Source organism: Leptopilina boulardi, unplaced genomic scaffold (assembly GCF_019393585.1).
Source record: "Leptopilina boulardi isolate dan_hultmark-lab unplaced genomic scaffold, ZJU_Lbou_2.1 LbouV2_347, whole genome shotgun sequence".
Taxonomy (NCBI): domain Eukaryota; kingdom Metazoa; phylum Arthropoda; class Insecta; order Hymenoptera; family Figitidae; genus Leptopilina; species Leptopilina boulardi.
The window spans coordinates 725,764-750,767 of record NW_026137915.1 but is presented as its reverse complement, the minus strand read 5'-3'; the positions used below and the strand labels follow the sequence as shown (position 1 = coordinate 750,767).

General features: G+C 28.3%; 2 protein-coding genes across 8 annotated transcripts in view; both read left to right on the top strand.

Annotated features, from left to right (window-relative positions):
* The first annotated feature begins 764 nt into the window (after positions 1–764).
* LOC127286099 (dystrobrevin beta-like) overlaps positions 765–25,004 on the top strand; it is a 43,936-nt gene continuing 19,696 nt past the window's right edge. The window contains exons 1-13 of one of the 7 annotated variants that reach the window (XM_051312397.1): positions 765–1,045; positions 16,342–16,506; positions 20,492–20,705; positions 20,871–20,953; positions 21,028–21,179; positions 21,255–21,363; positions 21,442–21,608; positions 21,680–21,807; positions 21,890–21,988; positions 22,075–22,153; positions 22,311–22,349; positions 22,471–22,592; positions 24,195–24,360. In XM_051312397.1, coding sequence (XP_051168354.1) covers positions 16,344–16,506; positions 20,492–20,705; positions 20,871–20,953; positions 21,028–21,179; positions 21,255–21,363; positions 21,442–21,608; positions 21,680–21,807; positions 21,890–21,988; positions 22,075–22,153; positions 22,311–22,349; positions 22,471–22,592; positions 24,195–24,360 — 1,521 coding nt within the window. In that variant the 5' untranslated portion in view covers positions 765–1,045; positions 16,342–16,343. Of the gene's footprint in view, positions 1,046–1,094; positions 1,395–16,341; positions 16,507–20,491; positions 20,706–20,870; positions 20,954–21,027; positions 21,180–21,254; positions 21,364–21,441; positions 21,609–21,679; positions 21,808–21,889; positions 21,989–22,074; positions 22,157–22,310; positions 22,350–22,470; positions 22,593–24,194; positions 24,361–25,004 lie in introns of those variants that run through there. The other 6 variants (XM_051312398.1, XM_051312394.1, XM_051312399.1 and 3 more) reach the window with 6 other exon arrangements.
* LOC127286103 (GMP reductase 2-like) lies at positions 5,761–6,942 on the top strand. Its single transcript, XM_051312406.1, has one exon. The coding sequence runs from the start codon at positions 5,982–5,984 to the stop codon at positions 6,627–6,629; it is 648 nt and encodes a 215-aa protein (XP_051168363.1). The 5' UTR covers positions 5,761–5,981; the 3' UTR covers positions 6,630–6,942.

Genomic DNA, 25,004 nt, shown 5'->3' with positions numbered 1-25,004 from the left:
AAATATTTTACAAATTTTATAGCATATATGCTTTTGAATCAAGAGGTAAGTTTTATACCTTTGGGAGAAATGCTGTTGATTCAATAGCATATTTTTCTCAGTTCATACAGAACTGTTATCTCATAATATTATAATTAATAAACTAATGTAATATATGTATAACATATAAAATATTAAAATCTCGCACCTGCTTTTTAGAAAAATTTATGTACATAGTATAAATAAAAATTAACTTCAATTTTAAATAAAATTAAATTTCTTAAGAATGTAACAAAAACAATACATTATAACCACATTACAAAATAACATGTAAGAAATTATCAAAACCTATAAAAAATAGTATAAGTAAATACGACAAACTGCATATGTGGAAGGATAAAATAAATGCGTGGACAGACGAAATAAATAAATACAAAGATTATTTTATGTGATTTTAATTATATTTAAAATTCACAGATAAAGTTTAATTAATAATATCAATAATTATTAAAATAAAATAAATAGAATAGTCATTAAAACCCCTAAACATTCAAAATTTATATCATGTAGGGTTTTTTTTAATTCTATTTTTAAATTCTTCAGAATCTAAAAACCATAATAAAAAATTAAAGAAAAATAATTTTTTAGTTTTAAAATTCCATTTTGACAAACTCGCAGTTATGGACTGCAGATAAGTTTTTTGAACTACAATAGATTACAAATATATTATCATTTTGAACAAAATATTTACAAGACAGTCGGTAATATTACCAACTGTAGTGCAGTAAATTTTCAACGCACTTTCTATTTCACCGACAATGAATATAACTCTTGTAGGGCAGAGAATTATCATCACAGAGTCATGCGCATAAGTCGCAGGTTGGTTCAATTCCGCTTTCCGTGATGCTGGCAAGTGGCGCCTGGACACCACCAGTCTGAAATCAGTGATGGCCACAGCGGCTCTCGAGATTTGTGATGTGTTCTCGTTCGATACGGTGCTTGATTCTTGAAATTTCCTTGACATTCACTATTGGTTCATTGTGAGAATCTAGAAACGTAAAAACAGGTAGGCAAGTCACTGATGTCTGTACCCATTGAAAAATGAGTCTTGCCACTTGATAATTTTTTTTTTTATAACATCGTGAGAAGGAAAAGTCGTTCTTGACGCAAAGCGTCGCGCATTGAAAAAATATTTGACAGCTGCTATTTAAGAGAGTTATTATAATATAAATAGGATAATAAATCTCCCGACTAGTTTGAATTGCGTAATTGTGTCGCGTGCACTTCTTTGACTGCGTAAACGTAGTGGTTTTACAATCGTTTGCTTCAAATGGTTTTGTGGTGGCGGTGGTTGCCAGTGCAACTTGCACATGAAGAATTGTGGTAATCCAGTCGACGACGACGAGTTTTGGTTGGTGGGCAAACATTACATTATATACACACACGGGTCATTTTTATACTCTGCGTCAAAAACTTGCCGGAGGTATATTGCATATACCGGTAGGGCAGGTTAGATATAACACTCTCGTGTGGGTCGTAGTGTCACGAGCCCGATTGTCAATATAGTGCTGCACAAACACATTCCCGGCACAACCCGCCCTACTCTGTTCACCACTGACTCGACAAACCACCCAACCTATACAATTGACTTTCAATGAGAGTGTTAAAGAAATTTTTCTTTTTTTTAATACTGATGTGATGGGATGGGAATAGTGACCATTATCCTACTGAAGATACTTTACATACTCTAAAATTTGTTTATTATTTATGTAAAGGAGATACTCTTTAAATTCGAGATTAATGAACAATTTAACTAATTTGTATTATTTTTAAAATTTGTTCATTAATTTAATAATACTAATTCAAATTAGTGGAAATTTTCACTAATTTTTAATAAAATATTACTATTAAATTTAGTATTTTTTTTTATTAAATTTTAGCGAAAAATGATTAAAAATTAGTACAAATTTCCACTAATTTAAATTAGTTAACGAATTTTTACTAATTATAAGTTGCTGAAAAATTTTTAAAGCCTAAACTTCATTAAGATATTGGAGATATTTAAAGCCTAATCTCTAAATCTGAAATGGTCACTTTTAATTAATTCAATTGTTGACTAATTGTTGGTAAAAAAACTACTAATTTGTTTAGTAAGGTATTTATTTTAATTAGTAAAATTTAATGTTTATTTTCAAAATATAAAAACTTGCTCTCTAAATCTGAATTAGTAAAAATGTTTACTAATTTAAATTAGTGACTCACTTTTTGCTTTAGAATTATAATTATTTTTGTTGAGTATTTTTTTTATAATTACAAATAGAAAGATTGTAGGACAAACTTTAAATGTAAGGTTAGCTTTTTCTAAATTTATTTTTATTTAAAAGAATAAGTATGTATATGTACTTTAAAGCACACAATTTTTACATTTTTAAAAAGAATTGAAGTACTGACCATTGTCCATTATATTAACATACTTTAAAGCATAAAATTGATATATAATTTTGAAAAATTTAAATACTGAACTGATTATTATAATACTATGGAGATAATGTTAAACACACACTTTGTTTATAATTTAAAAAATTAAATTTAAATTGACCATATATACACACAGTACATTATGGAACTTGTAAACGTTTATTTTTACGAAATTGAAAAACAAATTTAATTCCAAAAATTCATATTTTTAATCTTTTATGGTATTAATTTAACCTGCAATCCTTTTTAATACCTCATAGTTTCCTGTGGCTGTGACCTCATATTAATAATACTCATACTTTGACCGTACGTTAAAAATACTTTGAAGCTACTTTGAAACTACATACTATGAGCTTACATTGAAATTATGTAGAACCTACATAGAACCCACTTTGAACCTATTTTAACCTACATTACCTACAGTACTTTTCATAAAATTTTCTGACTTTTCCTAAATTCCCTGATCCGTGGCATCCCTGTTGACTCTATTACACTGAATCCACTTTAACATATATTGGACTTATTTTGAGCCTATATTGAACCTTTTTCGGCCTAAAAGGCGGTAAATAACCGACTAACGGAAGTAAAGGTACAACTGAATGATACTAAAGATAATTTAAAGTCCATACATGAAAGATATAATTTATGTTTATATATTCTTCACTTATTTATAAACTGTTTTAAACTATACTTGAAATAAAGAAAAATTAATTTGTTTCTAAAAAATTGTTACTTTTTCATAACTCGAAAATTCGGATACTTGTTTAAAAAAAATATAATACTTATACCTTTTCTGTGTAAAGAATGAACAAATATATTTAGCCGAATATTTTAAAGGTCGATCATATACGTATTTAATGTGAAGTCGCCCATTGTATACAACGACCTAGATACAATTTACTTGTAATTAGAATATTAAGATATTGACCATCTTAATACTCGAAGAACAAATTTAATTATGGTAACATTTAATTTTGGTTGTGATATATATATATATAATTTAGTTCTAATTGATTTAAGAAGAATTGGTTACATTAAATAAAATTATATTGTTACTTTAACAAATATTATGGTTATTTTAACGTAATTATATAATTTACAAAATAGAGTATTGACTATTTTACAATACTAAAACTACTTTAAAAACTAAAATTGATTTATTCTTAAAAATGTCGATACTGTTAATAATTAAGGGTTCATACCACTTTACACGCTTGAAAATGAAGCTATTTTCTATAATTTTTTTTACGATTCCTAAGGATTATATTGATCTGCATTTTTTTTTAGTTCAATAAATACACTCTTTAACTTTATAAAAAACCTCATTTTATTCAAAAAATATTATTTGTTTATATATAATTTAACAATAATTTTAGACCTGCTAAAAATACCGATGCCAGCTGCGGGATTGATTTCTCAGGTTAGAAAAATCTAAAACACAAAATTCAAGTTGATTTATCTTCAGTAGGACTGCACCTATCACCCGAACTAGAATTTTTAATTTGTATGCAAAAATAACAAAATGGCGGCAATTTAAAATTTTTTTTTCGAAAATTAAGGTTTTTTTTGGCAGTTTTAGGGTTTAAAAAAATAGTAAAAATGAATATTTTTTCATAATTCTAGTTCCGGCGATACCCACTTATGTGACGAAGAATTTCGTAAAAAAATTTTGAGAATCGGTCCAGTAGTTTCCGAGAAAAACATCCCGCGGTATGGAAAAATGTTGTTTTGAGAAAAACGAATTTAAAGTTTCGTATGAGTAACAGGCGCGCCAATGTACGCTCTCAAATAAAATCGTAAAAAATATATTTACACTGCTCAGATCTTTCTGCAATTTTTACACAACATTCCTGGAATGTCCTTCTTTCGAAATCCGTAAAAAAAAATCGATTTTTTGAAGTTGACAAAGTGGTATGAACCCTTAATAACTTCAACTTCAACTTTGTAATTATTACAAAGTTAAAGTTTTAATTACACTTTAAAATTTTTTTTAAATTTTGAATTTAGTTTGCATTTTTAACAAAGAGAATATTTACCATTATACTATTGAAGATATTAAAGAATCTTAATTGACAAATGATAAATTATATTGATTACCCACAAAAAGAATCTTTAGAAAGTTATTTTTATTTGAATAGTTAATTAAAAATTATTGCCTGAACTACTTCTATTCTGTTTAAATTGTGTTTTAAAAATTTTTCAACATTTAAAAAATTAAGAGTAAACATTTTTATTTAATAGGTATTAAAAAAAATAATTCGAGCCAATTTTACTAATTCAAAAAAAAATTAACGGCATTTTTGAAAATTTTTTATTTTTATATACAATATATTGTAATCTTCTTTTATATTATCAATTAGAAAAAAAATTAATGCAATTAATGTAATGTTTTTAAAAATCTTACGTAACTTACACAATGTATTTAGACGACACCTATTAATTTATAAATTGTTTACACAGTTTGCATAACGTTTATTATTCAATACGTGCGAATAATATTGCGTAAGAAAGATATTCACGCATCGATTTATTTTTCTTTTAATTAAATTTTTTCCGCGTCAATTTTTATATATATCGGATTGAAAATTCTTGCCAAATGTGTCAATTTGTGTTTTAAATTTTTTATTGAAAATCCGAAGATATATTATTTAATTTTTTATTGCAAGCTTGCAATGTACGCAACAGTAAGTGTAATTGGATTCCCCGTTTGTATATATAGATGAGAAGAAACGCGAGAATAAGGATAAAATTTCATAAATATTGAAACATTCTCTCGAATATAAAAACAAGTTATTCATGAATTTACATTATTTTGCATTTGACGAATAATATTTACAAAAAAGAGAAAAAAAAATTAAATGCAAATTAACTGTTTTTTAAACTCTTATCTTTTACGAATGTCTATTGTATGTTCTAAAATTTTTTAACAAAACTTAATGGAGAATTTATAACTACGTTATCGTTACTGTTATATTTATTAATAGTCGAATTTTTGGTTTTATAATTATTTTTTCTCTAAATTCACTTAAAAAATTAATGGAAAAAGTTTTCAAAATATATTTATTTGGAAACAGTTTTTTTCACGAAAGCCTCGGGTTGAATTTTTCTATGTCTTTGATTATAACAAAAGAATACATAAAACAAAGAGAAATAATTCACAATACACAACAAAAGATTTTTAAGTCAAAAAATATGTCATAGATATATATATATATACAGTTATATCATTAGTTATAGAAAAAAATTTGATACCTCCTAAATGAAACGAGGAAAATCGAAAAGAAAGAAAAATAGAAAAATTAAACTTGGGACGAAGTTAGACGCAGATATCATTTCTAATTATAAAAATATCTAAAACCCATTTCAAGGATACACACACAATAAGTGATTAGTACATGACTAATCATTAATAATTTTCTAATGCGGGAACTATATATTCAATTAATCTTCAAGTACATAAAGTTTTTATTTCTCTCTAACAAAAGAATAAGATTAGATTTTTATATTATTTAATAGTGCAGAACATGCGGTGGACTATATCAATCTCGTTATGTATATATTATGCGAGTTCAAGTTTGGCCGGAAAGAAGAAGGAATCGTCTGACAGAAATAATTTCTCGACAAGAATAATGCCTAATATTATTAATGACATAAAATTAGATTTTAAGGACGTTTTACTTCGTCCTAAAAGAACTACATTAAAAAGCAGATCAGATGTGGATTTGTATCGAGAAATTACGTTTCGCAATTCAAAACAAACATATAATGGAATACCTGTGATGGCATTTAATATGAAGACTATTGGAACTTTTGAAATGGCCACAATTTTGGCAAAGTACGGATTTTTTACAATTCTGCATAAATATTACACAGTAGAAGACTGGAAAAAATTTTCTGATAAATATCCCGATTGTATTAAATATACTGCTGCCAGTTCAGGAACTGGTAATGGAGACTTTGACCGTTTGACAAGTGTTTTAGATGCAGTATCAGAAATTTCATTTATATGCCTTGATGTCGCAAAGAGTTATTTAAAACATTTCGTTCAATATGTGAAAAAAATAAGGGCTAAATATCCCAATCACACTATAATTGCTGGAAACGTTGTTACGGCCGAAATGGTCGAGGAATTAATTCTTTCTGGGGCAGATATTGTTAAAGTTGGCAAATGAAAATTTTCTATTGTTCGTCATCAAGTACTTCTATGAAAAAATACGACGGAGGTATTGCTTTATTAACCAGTGAAAACTGAAACGGTCATATCACAGAAAAAACCTGAATTCAAATTGAGTATAGATTCTATACTCAATTTGATTCGCAACAAAAATGAAACTGGTTGTCTCATTTCGAGTTCTAAGGTAAAAGTTTCAAAATGAAACAGGCAAGTTTCATTTTGAGAAAAAGAAAAATGGAAAAATATTGTGAAATAACGAATAATTTTGCACAAAAACATGAAATATAATAATTACAAAGAAGTAAATAACACGCTAGACTTAATATATTTGATTAAAAATTGCTTGTAATCGCGTAATAAAATAATAAAGGAAATATGTTTTTAGGGTAGAAAAATGAAAACATGTGTTTTGACAACAGGAACGGTACTGCCAACTTAAATAATAGCGGTAAATTTAAAAACTTATGAAATTAATTATTATCTACGTAAATAATAATAAATAATTTTTATTTAAAAACTTCTAAATATTCGTACTGGTCAAAATAATCTTTCTGGTGTTGTTGAAATATTAGAAACAATAATTGAAATACAAAATTACTCTGCTTATGATGCCAACTTAGAAATCTGAAATTCCAGCCAATATCATTTTGAATAACATGAAGTTTGTCCCATACTCATTTCGATACCCAAAAGAAAATGAGTTGCAACAAAAATGAGTCCAAGTTTTTTCTGTGATACAGAAAATAAATATGATCACGCTACTTAAGTTGAAAGACCTCATGTTCTTTAGAGTCGACTATCGAAAAAAATGTTTTAAAATCCACTATTATTATTATTATTAAAGTTTCGAATTCTACACGTACAAATTGTATTTATAAAAATAACTTCCGAAGCGCCTGGACAGTAAATATTCCAAACTTGGAATTCGAAGTGTGGTGTAAGGAATGTCAACGTACTTAAAAAATACTTAAAAACTGCCAGACACATTTAAAATAAATTATCGAAAAATTTCTTTTTACAATCAAATTTCAAAGTAAGTGACATGTAGAAATGTGTCACTTACTTATGCTTTTCCGTTGCAGGGTAGTATAAAGTAAAGATTTTCGAAATTCTAAATTAAAAGGATAAGTAATTTAAATTTTTCAAAAAAACAAAAAAATTTCTAATTTAATTATTATTTCTTTCATAAGATTATTGAGAAAAGAAAATTAAAAAATCAAAAATTGACGGCGCCTTCAAGAAGTCCAATTCCTTTGTTCCCTGAATTCAAACTAACACCGTCGTCCCAACTTCCAGCCATTCCTCTCCCCCTAACGCTTCCAGTTTTGTACGATCGTCTTATCCACCGCTATCGTCCCACCTCATCCCCCTTCTGGCCCACTTATTGTATTGATTCATCCCTAAGTATCCTAGTGCGTTAGTATATCCTAACTTTATATATATATATATATATATATATATATATTTCGTATATAGTGGTACCTCGTTTTCTTCCCTATAGACTTCCGGCTCTAGGCTTTCCAAATTGTGTTTGCCCCAGAAACCCGAAACCTAATTTTTATCTCTCCCCTTTTCGCATTTGCAAGCTTCAAATAATTCGGGTCAAACTTCACCCGCTATACATACATCAAACGATTTTCAGGGAATTTTTAAACAGCATTTTTCCCCTCTTTTTTTTGAATCAGAATTAATTCATCCTGCAATTTTTATTATGTTGAGATTTAGTAAAACGATAAACATGGTTTTTTTTAAAATTAACATTAAACCGTGGTTCAAAGCCATCCCAATTTCTCACATTTAGTTTAAATGAAAAAAAAAACTTTTTTTGTAAATTTTTATATAAAATTAGGAAAATTAATAATTGAATCGCTGGAAACAATAAAAAGACGTACGTTCGGCTGAACTCTGTAAAGCCAGTCAAACAGTCAAAATTATAAAAAAATCGAAATTTTAATTTTTGAAAGCTACTACCACGTAGGAAATGAAAAGACGCGTTTCCTTTGAGATTTTTTCGTAAAACGAATAGTTTAAAAAATAATAACAAAAACAGTAAAATTTAAATTCTCAAAATTCATTCAATTTTTAAACATAAACCGTTGTATCTTCGATAATTATTAATGCATTTACTTGGAATTTAATATTTAAACGCCTTTCGGTCCATAGAAGGCAACAAGATAATGAAAAATTTAAAAAAAGTGAAATGTTTAATCATTTTTAATTGTTAATAGAGACCCGTCGATAATCACCGTCCCGTATCTTTGCCGTCAAAAAGTCTGTGGGGAAGTTTCTAGTTGAACAAACTTCCAGTGAGACATTTGTTCATTACTATTTGAGGAAGTTTTCTGTAAATTTTCATAACGATTCCTCAATTATTTATTGAAATATGTTAAGTTTTAAAAACTGGCGGGCGCACCGAACGAAATTAATTTTAATCACATTCTCTTATAGTAAAACATGTATGTGTTATATTTTGCAATAAATTTACATTATTTGACGCTTGAAAGGATATTTTATAACATTTAAATTCGTATATAACATTTTTAGAATTTTAACCAAACATCTTAAATTATATGTCAGATGTTTTAAAAGATTTATTGAGCTTTTTCATTTTATTGAAAAAAGTTTAGATGTGAAATATTTTAAATTTTTAACATAAACAATACAACAGTAATAAAATGTTAAAAAAAATTTTAAACAAAACATTGATAAAATAAAAATTAACTAATTATAATTATTTATTTTATTTTTTAATTAATAAAATAAATATCACCTAATTATAATTATTTATTAATATAAATATATATATATATATATATATATAATTTTTTTAAGATTTCCTATAAAAAGAAGCATATTTCGTCAAGCCAGTGACCATGTTTTTTGTTATTATTTTTTAAACTATTCGTTTTACGAAAAAATCTCAAAGGAAAAAAAATATGCGTCTTTTCATTTCCTATGAGGTAGTAGCTTTCAAAAATTAAAATTTCGATTTTTTTATAATTTTGACTGTTTGATTGGCTTTACAGAGTTCAGCCGAACGTACGTCTTCTTATTGTTTCCAGCGATTCAATTTTCAAACACGTTTCTCTACTTCTCTTCAGATATATTAAAAAAAAAAAAATTGAACTGCTGGCAACCAAAAAGGCTTACTCTTTATGAACAGTTTGCTTCCTGATGGAGATATAGAGTCTATAAAATAGGTGAAATAATATATTAAAACTTATATAAAAATTTAATATAACTAAACAACACATAAATTATGTTTTCAAATATTTTTTAATTTGAAACATAAATAATTTTCTAATATTTTAAAGTAAAAGATTCACAAATTTATCAATTGATTTGTAGTTAAATATTCTTTAAGTTGATTACACTGACATACAATGTAAAAACTTAGGTAACCGACATTGTCGCTTAGGCTGATTGTAGCCTGTTTATTACTACTGAAATCAGCCTAAGCGACAATGTCGGTTACCTAAGTTTTTACATTGTATGGCAGTACACAGATCTACAAAGTAAGACTTTTTTTTACTCTCTAATCTGAATATGTGAAATTTTCACTTTGTTCATGTGTGAATTTCTTGTTCACTTATTAGTAACTGGAATCAACTTATATATAAGTGAAATATTCACTTTTTCATGTGCGAACTTGTTTTCACTTATCAATAAGTTTTAGGAATTCTATCAAATAACAATTCGTGTAAATAAAAATTTAAACACATGAAGATTCAATAAATTAATAATTCTGACATTAAACAAATTCGAATCACTAAAATTCTGTTGAATGAGAATTTTAATAAATTAAAATTGGTTTAAACTATAATTCTCTAAAATAAAAAGTTGAATAACAAAAAATTTCTTAAAATAAAAAATATGTTAGGGTAAATTCAGGGGAGATGTCCAACTCAATTATTTTACAGAATTTATTATTAAATGTCACTTATGATCGATATTCGAACTTCATGTAATGACAGAATGTAAATAAAAGTAAAAAATATGTCGAAAAAAATGTATTAAATATAAACTTTTTTATTATTTTGCCTTACTTATAAAAATTATGTACTTTACAAAAAATATTAAATTACTGAAGAGGACCCAAACCTAGGGTCGAAAGTTGTAACGTATAAACAAAAAAACAGCTAGTTTCAATATTCTTAAATCAATAACCCTAGAAACCACTAAAAATTCTATTCAACAACTTATAATTTTTGTAAAAAAAACTTAAAAATTGTTCTCCAATTTGATTTTATGTTTTATTCTGCGTTTGATTAGGAGGTACTGTACGTGCTATATTGTACAGTATATGTTTCTTTTGATTTGATTAAAAGTTGAAGGCAATCGAGTCTTGTTAGAATCTCTTATCATCGTGATAAGTTAATTGCCAGCTCTTGTGGCTGAAAATGTAATTATCTGACAAAGCACATTTCGATACGATGCATTCGTCTACTGCATGGACAGCCTCCTATTATTGGATCATGCGCCCCTAAAATTAATTGCCATTCATCGATTTTGGATATCAAAAGTCAAATGGAAAAAATCTTTTTTTAACATTTCCATAAGTCGTGTATGATGATAATAATTCAATATTTAACTAATCGCCTATAAAAAATTAAATTTGTTTCTCATTTTAAATTCATTACAAACTATCATTATCATTTATATTTCTATAATATATATCACATAAATTTCCGTAAGTTACTTATAATTATAACTTACGGTAAATTTTACTTGAAGTTGGAAATATTTTACAATTATAAATCGTTATTAATAAAATACTGTAACTTAATAAAAAATACGTTAATGAATATATAAATGAATGAATGCGGATAATTATTAATGAATTATAAAGAGTAATTGTACGAAATAGGAAAACGTCAGAAAATATATAATCAACAGGTAGCACAGTTGAATTATCGACTCTAATATATAGTTCAATGTAATTAAGGTTTTCGAAGCTCGTCACGAAAGGAATTAATGACAATAGAGAGGGTTTTGTATTTTAAATGCAAGGGTATATCACGCTTTTCTCTTGCTTTGAGCTTTAATTGCTGGTAAACTGAACCATTCAAGTTGACTCTCTTTATAGTCGCTTATAATGCCTTTTCCCCACTCCCACTCTTTTGTGCTTTTGAAACTCAATAATCTTAAACTTCACTCGTCCCATTATTTTCAGCAAAAAAAATTACAAAATCAATAATATTACCTATAGAGAGAAGAGAAACAGCCCTATATTTGTTTGATAAATCGAATTTTAATAATATTTTTCTCTATTTGATAATACATATGTGTAATATTGCTATTTTATTCAATTTCATTTTAATTATTATGTTATATTAGGCCAAACCTTAGGTCATGTTAGGCTAGAAGTAAGATAGGATCAAAGTTTTTAGGTTATGTTTGCTTATTGCTCTTTCCTAAAGTTTCAGATTATTTTCTCCCTTTGGCATATGATTTTGAATTTTTAGGTTATGTTCTTCTTTTGGAAGTTCAACAACTAAATTTTAAAGTTATGTCCGATATCAGTCATTTTAAGACTATACTTGATTTTTGATATACTTAAATACGTGAATTTCAATTTTAAGATTATGTTTGCCACCTAATTGGGGTCTTTGATCTAATTCTTAATGATACTATATAATATATTATCATCGTGTAATATTACCATCAGGTAATTCTTTTTTTATTCATTTTGAACAATTGAAAATAAACTCAGTTGAATTATTTTCAATATCATTTTAAAATTTTATAAAGAAATATTAGTAGAATTTGTTATAGGGTAAGTGTACCAATTACGGCGCGTTAATAAAAAATAACTATTATTACTATTATATTTCATATAACTGTTGCAAAATGATTTAAAAAAATTATTTCAATCGTTTTTTGATACAATTACTTATAAAGATTCACATTTAAACAATTATTAATTTAATTATTTGAGATCAAATTTTTTTCCGCGCCGCAATTGAAACATTTTTAAGATTTCTATTGGCTTCAATTTCGGCAGGCAAAGTATCTTCAAAATACACATAATTTTGGTCACCGAAACTGATACAAACGCGCCGCAATAGAAAATTACGGTATTAGTTTTAATTTCTTATATTTGTTTAAATAATCGATTTTTATAACGTTAATATTTTTTTAATATCTAAATAACATAAACTTTTAGTTTAATAAGTCTTAAATTGGGTTTATACAATAGAAATGTCGAATTTTAGATTTCAAAGGTGTTTTGACTTGAATCGCGCCGCAATTGGTCATATTATATGGACATAAAGGTTTTCAGGGTTACTGCCCCGCGTGGAAATGGAACCATGGGTAAAATCATAAAAACCATGGGCGAAATCGATTGCCAAGGTAAATACGATTCGACCCATGGTTTAAACCTTGGCAAAAATCTTAAAAATCGTTGCTCATGTCCGTTTTCCATGGTACAATTTTCCATGGGAAATTTTTTTTTTTAATTTTACGGATTTTTAACCATTGCTGAAATCTTGAAAAACTTGGAAATTTTTTTTTAATTTTACTGATTTTAAACCATTTTGTTTAAAGTATATCCCAACTGTGATTGCTAAATCACAACTCATGTCAACCGACGATCCCAACTAGGGCGACCAAGGTTGGCCCAACTGTGGCTGCCCACCGTCATTCCAGATTGTCGGCCCAACTAAAGCAGCCTAGGTTGGCCCAACTGTGGCTGCTTAAGTCATGCCGGCCATTGTTCTCCATAGTCGGCCCAACTAGGGCGGGCAAGGTTGGTCCAACTGTGGCTGCCGACTGTCGTGTCAGATAGTCGGCCCAACTGTGGGAACCATGGTTGGCCCAACTAGGGCGGCCGACTCTCGTGCAGCCCTAGTTGGGCCGACCATGGGCCAACCAACCATCTCTGGCAGCCGACCGAAATTCGCACCTGGGAGTCGATTATGTATTTTTTATTGCAATACGTCAAATTGGTATCAAAAAATAAATTTGAATGCGACGTTAAATTGAAATAAAAAATTAAATTTTAATTTAACGTCTAAGTTAAATAAAACAATGAATTTGTTAAATTAAATTTGACATTGACGATAAAATGAATTTGATTTTGACGTCAAATCAAATTACATAATCGACACCCTGGGTTGCTATAATCTTTCGAACCATGGGAAAATTTTTTTTTAAATTTACGGTTTTTAAACCATTGCTAAAATCTTGAAAACCATGGGAAAAAGTTTTATAAGTTTTTTGATTTTAAACCATTGCTAAAATCTTGCGAACCATGGGAAATTTTTTTTCTATTTTACGGATTTTGGAGCATGGTTAAAAACTTGCAAACCATTGGGAATTTTTAAAATTAATTTTTCATATTTCGCATTATTTTTGCAATGGTCAAAAATCCGTAAATTAAACAAAATAATTTTCCCATGGGAAATTGTACCATGGGAAACGGATATAAGCAATGGTTTTTGAGATTTTTGACAAGGTTTAAACCATGGGTCTAATCATTTTTTCCTTGGCAATCGATTTCGCCCAAGGTTTTTATGATTTTACCCATAGTTTCATTTACACACGGGTGACTACGAATCTGAAGTCCATTTTTCAAAATTGAAAATGTCAGATATAGAATATCCGACATTTATAATATGGAGGAAAATTTTTTTAAAAATTCATCTGATTATCTTGAAACTTATTATTTGGGGTTTTTTTGAGTCACTGATTACGTATCCAAGTTTCGATTTTAAAAATTCACAATTGCAGAACCATCATATTTGATCCGCCATTCTGCATTTTTATAAACAGACTTTAGATTCGTAAACAGTGACCCCAAAAATACCCAGATAAGCGAGTTTCTCCGTGCAGAATCCAATATATATATATTGAATTTCAATGTCAATCCAATACAGATAATCAGTTTAATTATTTTCATTGTATTAAAATTAACTTATATATATGTATATATAATTTGACTCAAAAGTTTTATACCTCTCATGTAAACTTTACCGTGTCTCTCTCGAGACTCAAAGGTAAAAGTGAATTGAATGTGAATTCAATAAGTCTCGGCTTTGATGTTGCATATGTTATGAAATTATAGAGGGCGCAGTTTTCCCTCCCTCCTTTTTGAATTTCCTGTTCGTAAGCCTTGGTAAAATGAACGATATACAGATACACTTTCAAATTTTCGAGAGATAATGTTTTATCTATTTTTTTTTAATCAGTTTAAAAAATAGTATGGAAAAAATGAAATTTTATGCAAGAAAAAATCTTTCCCTATTGAAAAAACACGTACAATTATACGTATAATAATACGTATAAATATATGTATAATAATACGTATAAATATACGTATAATAATACGTATAATTATACGTATAATAATACGTATTATTATACGTATAATTACGTATATATAATTCTACGTATAATTATAGGTATAATTATACGTGTTTTTTTCAATAGGGTTTAGAAAATTTGTACAAAAATCCAGTATGGAAAAAAAATTTATTGCAATGAAACATTTTTTAGAAGTAAAAAAATATCCTTTTTCAATTTTCCAAAAGCGACTATAGAAATTGGAATTAGTTAATCAGCATTCTGCACCTGTCAGTAGTGAGAGGAGGAGGAGGATGAGGTGAAATAGAAGGCTTGTAGTAAATTAAGCCCAAGTAGAATTTACTGGCAATTCACAGGTAGTAAATGGAATAACTTTCGAGTAACTATATAACGTGACTCGCAATTATTACCAAAGTTTTGACGTTTCCAAATATATTACGACCGTTATTGACGATTTAAGATTCCCATGTATTTTGGATTCTTTTATAAAAGTTTTATGGAAAATTGCTTCTATTTCATTTGATGATGAAAATTTTAGAAATATTTGAAATTCACTTTTTCATCTAATTTGAATTATTGAAAATTTTAACTAACGTAAATTATTGACTGAATTTTTATCCGATACAAATTAGTTAAATTTTACTAAATAATGGAAATTTTTTTATTATCCCATTTACACAAATTTAAATTAGTTAAAAGTTTTATTAATTCGAAGTATTTTATATCAATATTTTATATGAAACAATAAATTAAAAAATAACTTTTTTTCCATTCAATTTTAAGAAAGGTATAGCTATATTTTTCAAATTAGGAAAAAAATGTCTGATTCACAGAAACATTATTTTTATAATATTTACTGAAATGGTACCCCGTTTGCTATAATATCTGACCGGGCCAACTTCCACCATGTAGATATTGATTTCTTGCATTTTCTTGCGGTAGGTGGAAGAAGCCACATTTTCCGCTGTATATAACGAACGACTCAGGGTTTTCGTGAATATTCAACCAGCTTGGGAAAAGCTTCAACAAAGTTCTTTCATTGTCCCAGAAAAGCAGAAGATTGCACCTCTTTACATATCTGTTATCTTTTAATGAATTATTATTAAGAATTACAATTATTTAACATTATAAAGCAGCAGTTGAAAGCAATTAAGAATTTTGACATAACAAAAAGTAATCTAAAAGGAATTGTAAATTTTTTGTTGTTTAATAAGAGAGGATTTTTAAATGGTAATAAATTTAACGACAATGTCAGATGAATGGGTGATAGGGTGAATAAATGAGAGAAATTACATTCTATAACGGGAGCAATAACATGTTAAATGTTGTCATTAACAAAACCATTATATAGGCAGGAGTTTTATCGTTATACGGTAATAAAATGATTTTACTGTGTTCTCTAGAAATGGCTGAAGACGGAGCTATTGGCTCTTCCGGCAGTAACAGCAGCGGTGAAGCTAGTCGACTCCAACTGTTGCAAGAGATGCGACAACAAAATTTTGACAGCATACGTTTTGCTTCATATCGTACCGCCTGCAAACTCAGGTTTATCCAGAAGAAAGTTCACAGTAAGTTTTTTTCTATTAACACAATAAATTCAACTAGGAAAAATGATTTGTTTGTCTTATACATGTCGCATTTTAAGGGATTAAAAGGATATTCAGTATTTTTAAGTTTAAATATTAATAAATTCGTGTACTCTGGGATCAGACAAACGAAGATGGTGCCACACAAAATTGAGGTGGGATATAATTCTCAGAAAAAAAGGTATTGTTGGATTCGATTCCTACGATTGTTGAAGGATAAAATTAAAATATCAAGCTTGGACTTTTGGCGAAACAATCCCAAGTAATTGAGGAACTCGTTGCATCAGTAAAGGATGATAAAAAATAATTTAAACTTCGTGAAGAACAGTGCCATGGAGACATACCCATATGGTGGTAGTCTCCATGGCATTATAAAGCAGGAGATGAAGAAATTTCTGCAAAAGTTAGAGAGAGTTAATCCCTTTCCCCAATAAAGAGTTTTGACACTCCCAATGGTTAATTCTCCTGGGGTCTTCGTCTTCTCTTGACAAAAAAAGAAGAGAAGGCTTAAAAAAAGATGGGGCGAATCTGCGGGTTACATTAGAAGGAGACCGTGGAGACTTTAGTTAAGAGGATCCGCGCTATGACTTCACAGGTGGAGAAAGAGACCTAAAAAAGAAAAAGAAAGTAAACGTAGAAAAAAGATGAAAATTCTCCTGGGAGTCGTCGAATGAAACAAAACGACACTCACGTAGAAGGAAGGTCAGTACTACGAGAATATCTTAAAGGAAATGATAACAGGAGTCATCCCTAACGAAAGCAAAACTTGCTCCGAATAAAGGAATAGAGGATTTTAGCCATCTTCCTGAAAGTTGAGCTCGTTTAATGTACTGGAAGATTTTAAGGGATCAAAAATTAAGAATTCTCTTGCTTAACTTTGAGAAAGAAAGAATTGTACAATATTTCTTGATACATATTGACGGACAGAGAGGCTATATATTGTTAAATAAACAGTTAAAAATTAACGTATTTCACTTGAAACTAATTTCTCAGAGGTTTTTTGGATCACTGATTACAAATATCTACCAAATAACGAGTTTCAAGTGAATTCGATATATTGTAAGAAATTCATTTACCATATTAAATTTGAAATTCTTGAAACTGACTTAAGGATTCTTAAACAGCGTGTTTTTCCTATCAGAATCGCCAAAAGGAGAATTTTTTGAACCTTTTATTCTTTTTATAGACCAGGTCACATATTTTGTAATGTATGCGAGTGCATCATAAAGCAATTAAATCCGAACGATTTAAAAAAAAAATCCTCCATATTTGTCCGAAATTTTGAACTTTGAATAACTGACACCGGATCCGTAATCAGCGACCCCAAAAACCCCCGAGTAACGAGTGTCAAGTCAATTTTGTTATTTTTAAAGAGAAAAAATGTTGTATTTTGACCCTATTGAAAATTCCCACATGGGATCCTATATATGATTCCATATAGGTTCCTTTATAAAAACCGTTAAGAAATCCTAGGTCGACATAGGAATCCACATAGAATTCCATGTAAAATCATATTTGAAATTCGGACACGATTTGGTGTATGATTTCATGTAGGAATTTATGATGTTGTTTCTACATTAAAATCTATGTTAATTCCTACATTATTTCCTATAATTTTTCTGGCATATTATTTTTGTCAATTTCCTTCATAATCAACTCACATCAAATCTTATAAAAAATATCATATAAAATTCTAAAGATTTCCTTATATGAAATCTTACATACAAGTTTTAATATAGGAAACCATATGGGATTTCATGTGCTTTCTTACATATGATTTCACATGGATTTGAACATAGGAAATCACATGGATTTATATATAGGGAACAATATAGGATTTCATGTGATAAATTTCAGTTGACTGTTTTATACAGAAGGCAGTTAACAAAAATTAAAAATTATTTAATTAAAAATTAAATAATATTACTGCAATTCATCTGAACAGAAAAAAAATTGTGCTTTGCAATACACCTTCTGAGTTAAAGTCTCAGCTTATATAGTATTCAATAATGATCTCAACTGTGAGAAAAAAAAATTTTCACCATCTGGCGGCGTAAGAGTGGAATTATGATTTACATTTACATTTCCTATGTAGGAATCCATGTGAGAATATTTTTTCTTTTCAGATGAATTGCAGTAATATTATTTAATTTTTAATTAATTAATTTTTAATTTTTGTTAACTGCCTTCTGCATAAAGCAGCTAACATGAAATCCCATGTGATTTCTTATGTTCAAATCCATGTGAAATCATATGTAAGAATGCACATGAAATCCCATATGTTTTCCTATATTAAAACTTGTATGTAAGATTTCATACAAGGAAATCTTTAGAATTTTATATAATATTTTTTATAAGATTTGATGTGAGTTGATTATGAAGGAAATTGACAAAAATAATATGCTAGAAAAATTATAGGAAATAATGTAGGAATTCACATACCCAAGAAGCACGTAATATATCCTCAATATCAAGGTAATATTACACGTGAGATTCGTAATATAACGCTGTAATATTACAGTAATCTTACAGTGGTCTTAAAATGTCCGCCTCAAGGTAATATTACCGGGAATATTACTGTAATATTAACGGTAATATTACAATAATATTACAGACTGATTTGAGTTATTCATAAAGCATAAAAAACGTAAATATATTATAAGTCAATTTGGCTTGTTGGTAAAACTCTGGACTCGTGTGCTTTGAGTTTGGGGTTCGATTCCCTGGATGGGTAGATTTTTTTCGTAAAGAAATATTCCCATAATATTACTGTAATATTCTCTTGTAATATTACCTTAATATTACGGTATAATATTACTGCAATATTACTGTAATATTACCTTAATATTAGCGCGTAATATTACAGTAACATTACCGGTAATATTACATTGAGGTGGACATTTTAAGATCACTGTAAGATTACTGTAACATTAAAACGTTATATTACGAATCTTACATGTAATATTACCTTGATATTGAGGTTATATTACGTGCTTCTTGGGTAGATTTCAATGTAGAAACAACATCATAAATTCCTACATGAAATCATACACCAAATCGTGTCCGAATTTCATATATGATTTTACATGGAATTCTATGTGGATTCCTATGTCGACCTAGGATTTCATAACGGTTTTTATAAAGGAACCTATATGGAATCATATATAGGATCCCATGTGAGGATTTTCAATAGGGGATAATGGGCCAAAAAAAAAACAAAATCGCGATTATTTAAAAAATTTGACCCGATTTTGAATAACGGCTAACGCCATTGATTTCAGTTTACCCAAATTAAGTTAATTCACTATATGTCCAGTTTGTTCATTTTTTGAACTAGCACAGTGTTATTATTTAAAATGATTTATTTCCATATAAATTTTTGTACAATGATTTCCTTTTATCCCTTTTTTATCTCGAAGATGAAAATACTTTATTTATTTTGCCACTAAAGAACATATGAATTTCTTTTACCCCTAAGAAATAAAAAAATGATTTCCTTCTATTCTACACCCATAGAAATTTCTTTTTCTAAGCAAATATAATATATTAAAATTAAGTAAAAAAAATATATTTCTATTCATATTTTTTTTCAAAGCACAATTAGATTTAAAGCACCCTGACACAAATATATTTTATCTCATGACACTCGCCAATTGTTTCTAATTTGTAATTTTTTGTCCTTTTGACATATATATATATATATCTTCAATTTAAAGTTCTATTGGGGTCAACAACATACTTTTGACGACTATTTTGTTAACAAGCTAAAATATATTTTTTCTCTGAAAATCGTGAATGAGATTTTAATTAGAGCTGTTAAATTAAGACTAATTAGCTTTCAGAGATTAAAAAAATATTTACTTTTATTTTCTTGTAAAAATCATGTTTCCCTTTAAAATTATTTTAATTAAAAATAAATTGTTTCTTTTTTAAATTTTAGTGTTTTTGAATATGAATATTGTTTCAGTGCACAATGTTGACATTTGGAATGTAATCGAGGCATTCAGGGAAAATGGTCTTAATACATTAGAGCCATCGAGTTCACTCGGCGTATCAAGACTTGAAACACTTTTGTCTTCCTTATTTCATGCTTTAAATAAAAGAGTTCCAGTTGCGCAACAAGCTAAAGTTGATACAACAACGGCCTTACTTATGAATTGGCTGATAGCGGCATATAGTGGGTATGGGATATATTTTTATTTTCCTTATTTAAATTTTCTTTCACTTACAAACAATTTTAAAATACAAGTTTTTATTTTCAATTATTAAGTAAATTTTTTTTTTATTTAGAAATTAATATTATTTCCTACAAGTTATTATGAAAAACTTAATTTTTTCGTTTTTAGAGAGGGCAACAAAATTTCGGTGTTTTCTGTCAAGGTGGCCCTTGCAACACTTTGTGCTGGCAAATTAATGGACAAATTTCGATGTAAGTGAATTTTTTTCTTTTTATTAATTTTGATGATATAAAAATATAATTCTAATGTCTATTTTTATTTTCAGATATTTATTCACAAATATCTGACAGTAATGGTCACATGATTCATTGGAGATTCGATGAATATTTAAGAGAAGTTTTAGCTTTGCCGGCCGCTGTTTATGAATCACCTTCTTTCGGTTACTCAGAATCATTAGCGAGTTCGATTTTTCTCCCGGTGAGTATTGATTTATAATAATAATCCTTAATTCCTTCTTTAAATTTAAGATTATATTTTTTCTCACTTTTTTAGAACACAAAAGTCACTGTCAATGATTTCTTGGATACCCTAATGTCTGATCCAGGACCCCATTGTTTAATTTGGCTCCCTCTTTATCATCGAGTCGCTGCTGTTGAATCCGGTATGTGCATAATTGAATTATAATTTCTTCACATCATTGAATTGATAATTTATAAATTTTCAATCCATTTTTGTTTAGTGACTCATCCTACCATGTGTGACGCTTGTCACAAGGAAAATTTCATGGGATTTAGGTATCGTTGCCAAAAGTGTCACTCGTACCAACTTTGTCAAGATTGTTTTTGGCGAGGAAAAGTTTCGGGTACTCACAACAATGATCATGATACGAGGGAGTACAGCAGTTTTGTAAGTTAAACATTGTTTTTAAATCTAATTTTATTTCTAAACAAGGTATTAAGTCTTACTTTTGTCATTAGAAGTCACCGAGTAAACAAATTGGTCATTCTTTGAGGAAGAGCTTTCGATGTGTTCCCGAGAAGGGAAAAAATCACATACCAAGGTTTCCAGAACAGCCGGAAAAAACTCTGGATTTATCACACATTGTGTAAGTGGACTTTTTTATAATAAATATCATTTAATGTAACTCAAGCTCATTTAAATTTCTTATATCTATTTTCGAATTTCAGACCTCCTTCACCGTTACCTTCTCATAATGGATTTCCGGATTCAGGATTCATGGCGCCTTTTGACGCTGGATCCATGGATAGCCGTTCCACTTTACGAAGGTAATTTTTAAAACTAAACTATATTCTATTTACTGTCAAATATACAATTAATATAAAAAATATTTTTTTTTTTTGGAAAAAATTAGCATGGACAGTTCAAGAATGGACGACGAGCATAAATTAATAGCTAGATATGCACAACGATTGGCTCAAGAGGCACGAACTGTTGTAAGTCGTTTAAAAAAGTAAACATTATTCAACTTCAATTCTAGGTTAACAACAAATTTCCCCCCGATCTTCGTTGAGAGAATAACAGTTGTTTATAATTTCGGTCTAATGAAATTAACCGGGTTTAATATTTATTTTCATATCATTTTCACAGCCTCGTGCCGCTTCCAGAATGTCACAAGCGGAGCAAATGGTGAGTGTAATTGTCCAGTATTTCAATTGACATTAGTTGGAAAAGATGTGAAATAAATAGAATGTTTTTTTTTAAATTTTTTACGATTAATTCTTACTAATTGGCAATATTATTTCTTCAGCAAGGACGAGCACCATCGGATGCAAATCTTTCATCATTGGAAACATCGAGGGCGCAAAGGGAATTGATCTCTCAATTGGAGGCGAAAAATAAAGAAATAATGCGAGAGATTGCAAGGTTAAGGTATACCTGTGTCGTTTAATTTCCTCTAAATCGAGCCTCAACCTCGTGATCATCCCATCGTACCATCCTAGAATCACGCATGTTCGAAAAAATTTTTTGGTTCAGCTTTATGTATCCTTGGTTGCATAGATGCACTTTTAGATTGTAGTAGAAAAATGAAAACACTCTTACAGTAAAAAATCACACTATAAACTATAATATAACTGTTTAAAAAGCTTTAGACTAATGCTTTACTAATACAACATTATCATACATTAAACACATATTGTAGAGACATCGTCGCCACATTCTTGAAAAAAAACAACAGAAATTCCTCCAACTCCAGGAATTAGGGAATTAGTTTTAATTAAAGTTTTTTTTTTTGACGTTAAAAAGCCTAATTATTCTAACTTTTCTAATTTTCTTTCAAACTTATTTAGGAATTTCATCCGTTATTTGAGGAAATTTTCTGCCAGGTTAGGAATTTTGTAAAATAAAAAAAAATTAGAAAAATAGGTCTCTCCTATTGACTGAATTATTTTCCCTATTTCCTTAAGTTATTAATATTATCTCAAGGAAATATCTTCAGGTATTTGAATTGATTTCCAGTTTTTCCTAAATGTTGGGATCTTAGAAATTAATTTTTGCAGGAATTTTTGGAATTTTTCTAAAGATGCAATCTTTGCGAGATCTTCAAATAATATCAATCCTTGATTAGAAAATTAATTTTTTTTTGCTTTGAAAATTCGTTCTTTTATTATCTAAGAATTATTTCAGTAAAGAATAATTTCCTGTAACTTGTTACAAAATTTTATTTATAGTTTAAACTTTAGAATCCCTTCAATTGAAATTATTAAATTATTCATCAATTATTAACTATTCCTTAAATATTCTTCCAATTCCAGGAATTAGTTCTCCTTAATTAAAATTTCGTTTTCAATCTACAAGTCTTGGAAATTTTTTTCTAAACATAATTTCTTCTTTTGGATTTAAAATCAATTCTTTTGTTATTACCTATTTCTTCCTTTGAGGAAATTGTTTTCCCACATTAGGAAACCTGTACATTATTTTAGGAATGGGATCCTTCAATTCGTTAAACTATTTTCTCTAATTGTAAATAACTTAAATAACTCCCTTAAATTCCTTCAGGTCTGTAAATTAATTTTTAGTTTTTGTTAACTGTTAGAATCCATACCCGCAAGTATTTTGTTTACTTTAGGAATTAATTTCTCTAAAGTTGCAATCTTCATATCAACAAGAAACATTAATCCCTGTTTAGTAAGTTAACATTTTTGGTGCGGAAATTTGTTTTCCCAATGTCTAAGAATTAATTCTAAAAATTAACCACTTCCCTTGAGTTTTTAAAGATATGTTTTGTTACTTTTCAAATTGATTACGATAACAAATCGTTAAAACTTTAGAATTCCGTCATTTTCAGAAATATTAAAATCTCTCATATGTTATTACAATCCTTCAATTCAAAGAGCTGCTTATATTTTAAAAAAATTCTACCAGCAAGTAAACATTAGTTCCTTTAACTCTAGGAATTGGAGTTTTGCTGTTGTTATTTTTCCATTTTTTAAAAACTGATATCCAGAGTAACGATTGATTTTACTCGTACAGGAGACAACAAGAAATCGAGGCAGCTGGGTTAGAAAATCCCGCTTTGATGTCGGAATTAAGAGCTCTTAGGCAAAGAAAAGATGAATTGGAGAGTCATCTGGCGACCCTTCAAGATTCCAGGCGGCAACTTATGGTACAACTCGAGGGCTTGATGAAAATGCTAAAGGTTTGTTAAAATATTTTCGAAATTTTTTTTTTATCATCCGAAATCCGTACGGAAGTTTAACACAATTGATTGAGTTTAATTAAGAACTTCTTCTATTTTAAAAATTTTTTCTATTATTTTTTTAATCATCACTTCTAACATTTTATGCAACCCGGTAAAATGGCTTGAATTGAAAAGAATAAAAAATATCTGACATTCGATAAAACTGAATTTATTAATTCTACTTAATTCGGAAATTTTTTTTTTTCAATACTCTCAAAATGGATATAATTTAGAAAAATTTAATTCATTTCTATTCTAAATGCAAATTGTATTCAATTAATCGAATATATTTCGTAAATTTTTAATTCTAAAAATATTTGTAAATTATGAATTTCGTTGAAGAGAAAACATTCATAATATTTTTTAATCCCAAGTAATTCCTTACGAAATGGGCGATGTTGAAAAATTTCTATTCCAAAAGTGGAATTGGTTTAATATCTCTTTAATTCTTTTCAATGACATATACGGTAAAAAAATCTGCTTTCCTGCATTATCGACACATCATTTCATACTAAAAATGAGTTTTATACAGTTTTGGATTGAATTTTTTTTAACAAATTTTAATTTAATGTTATTGCGAATATTTGGATTACACTTTGCTT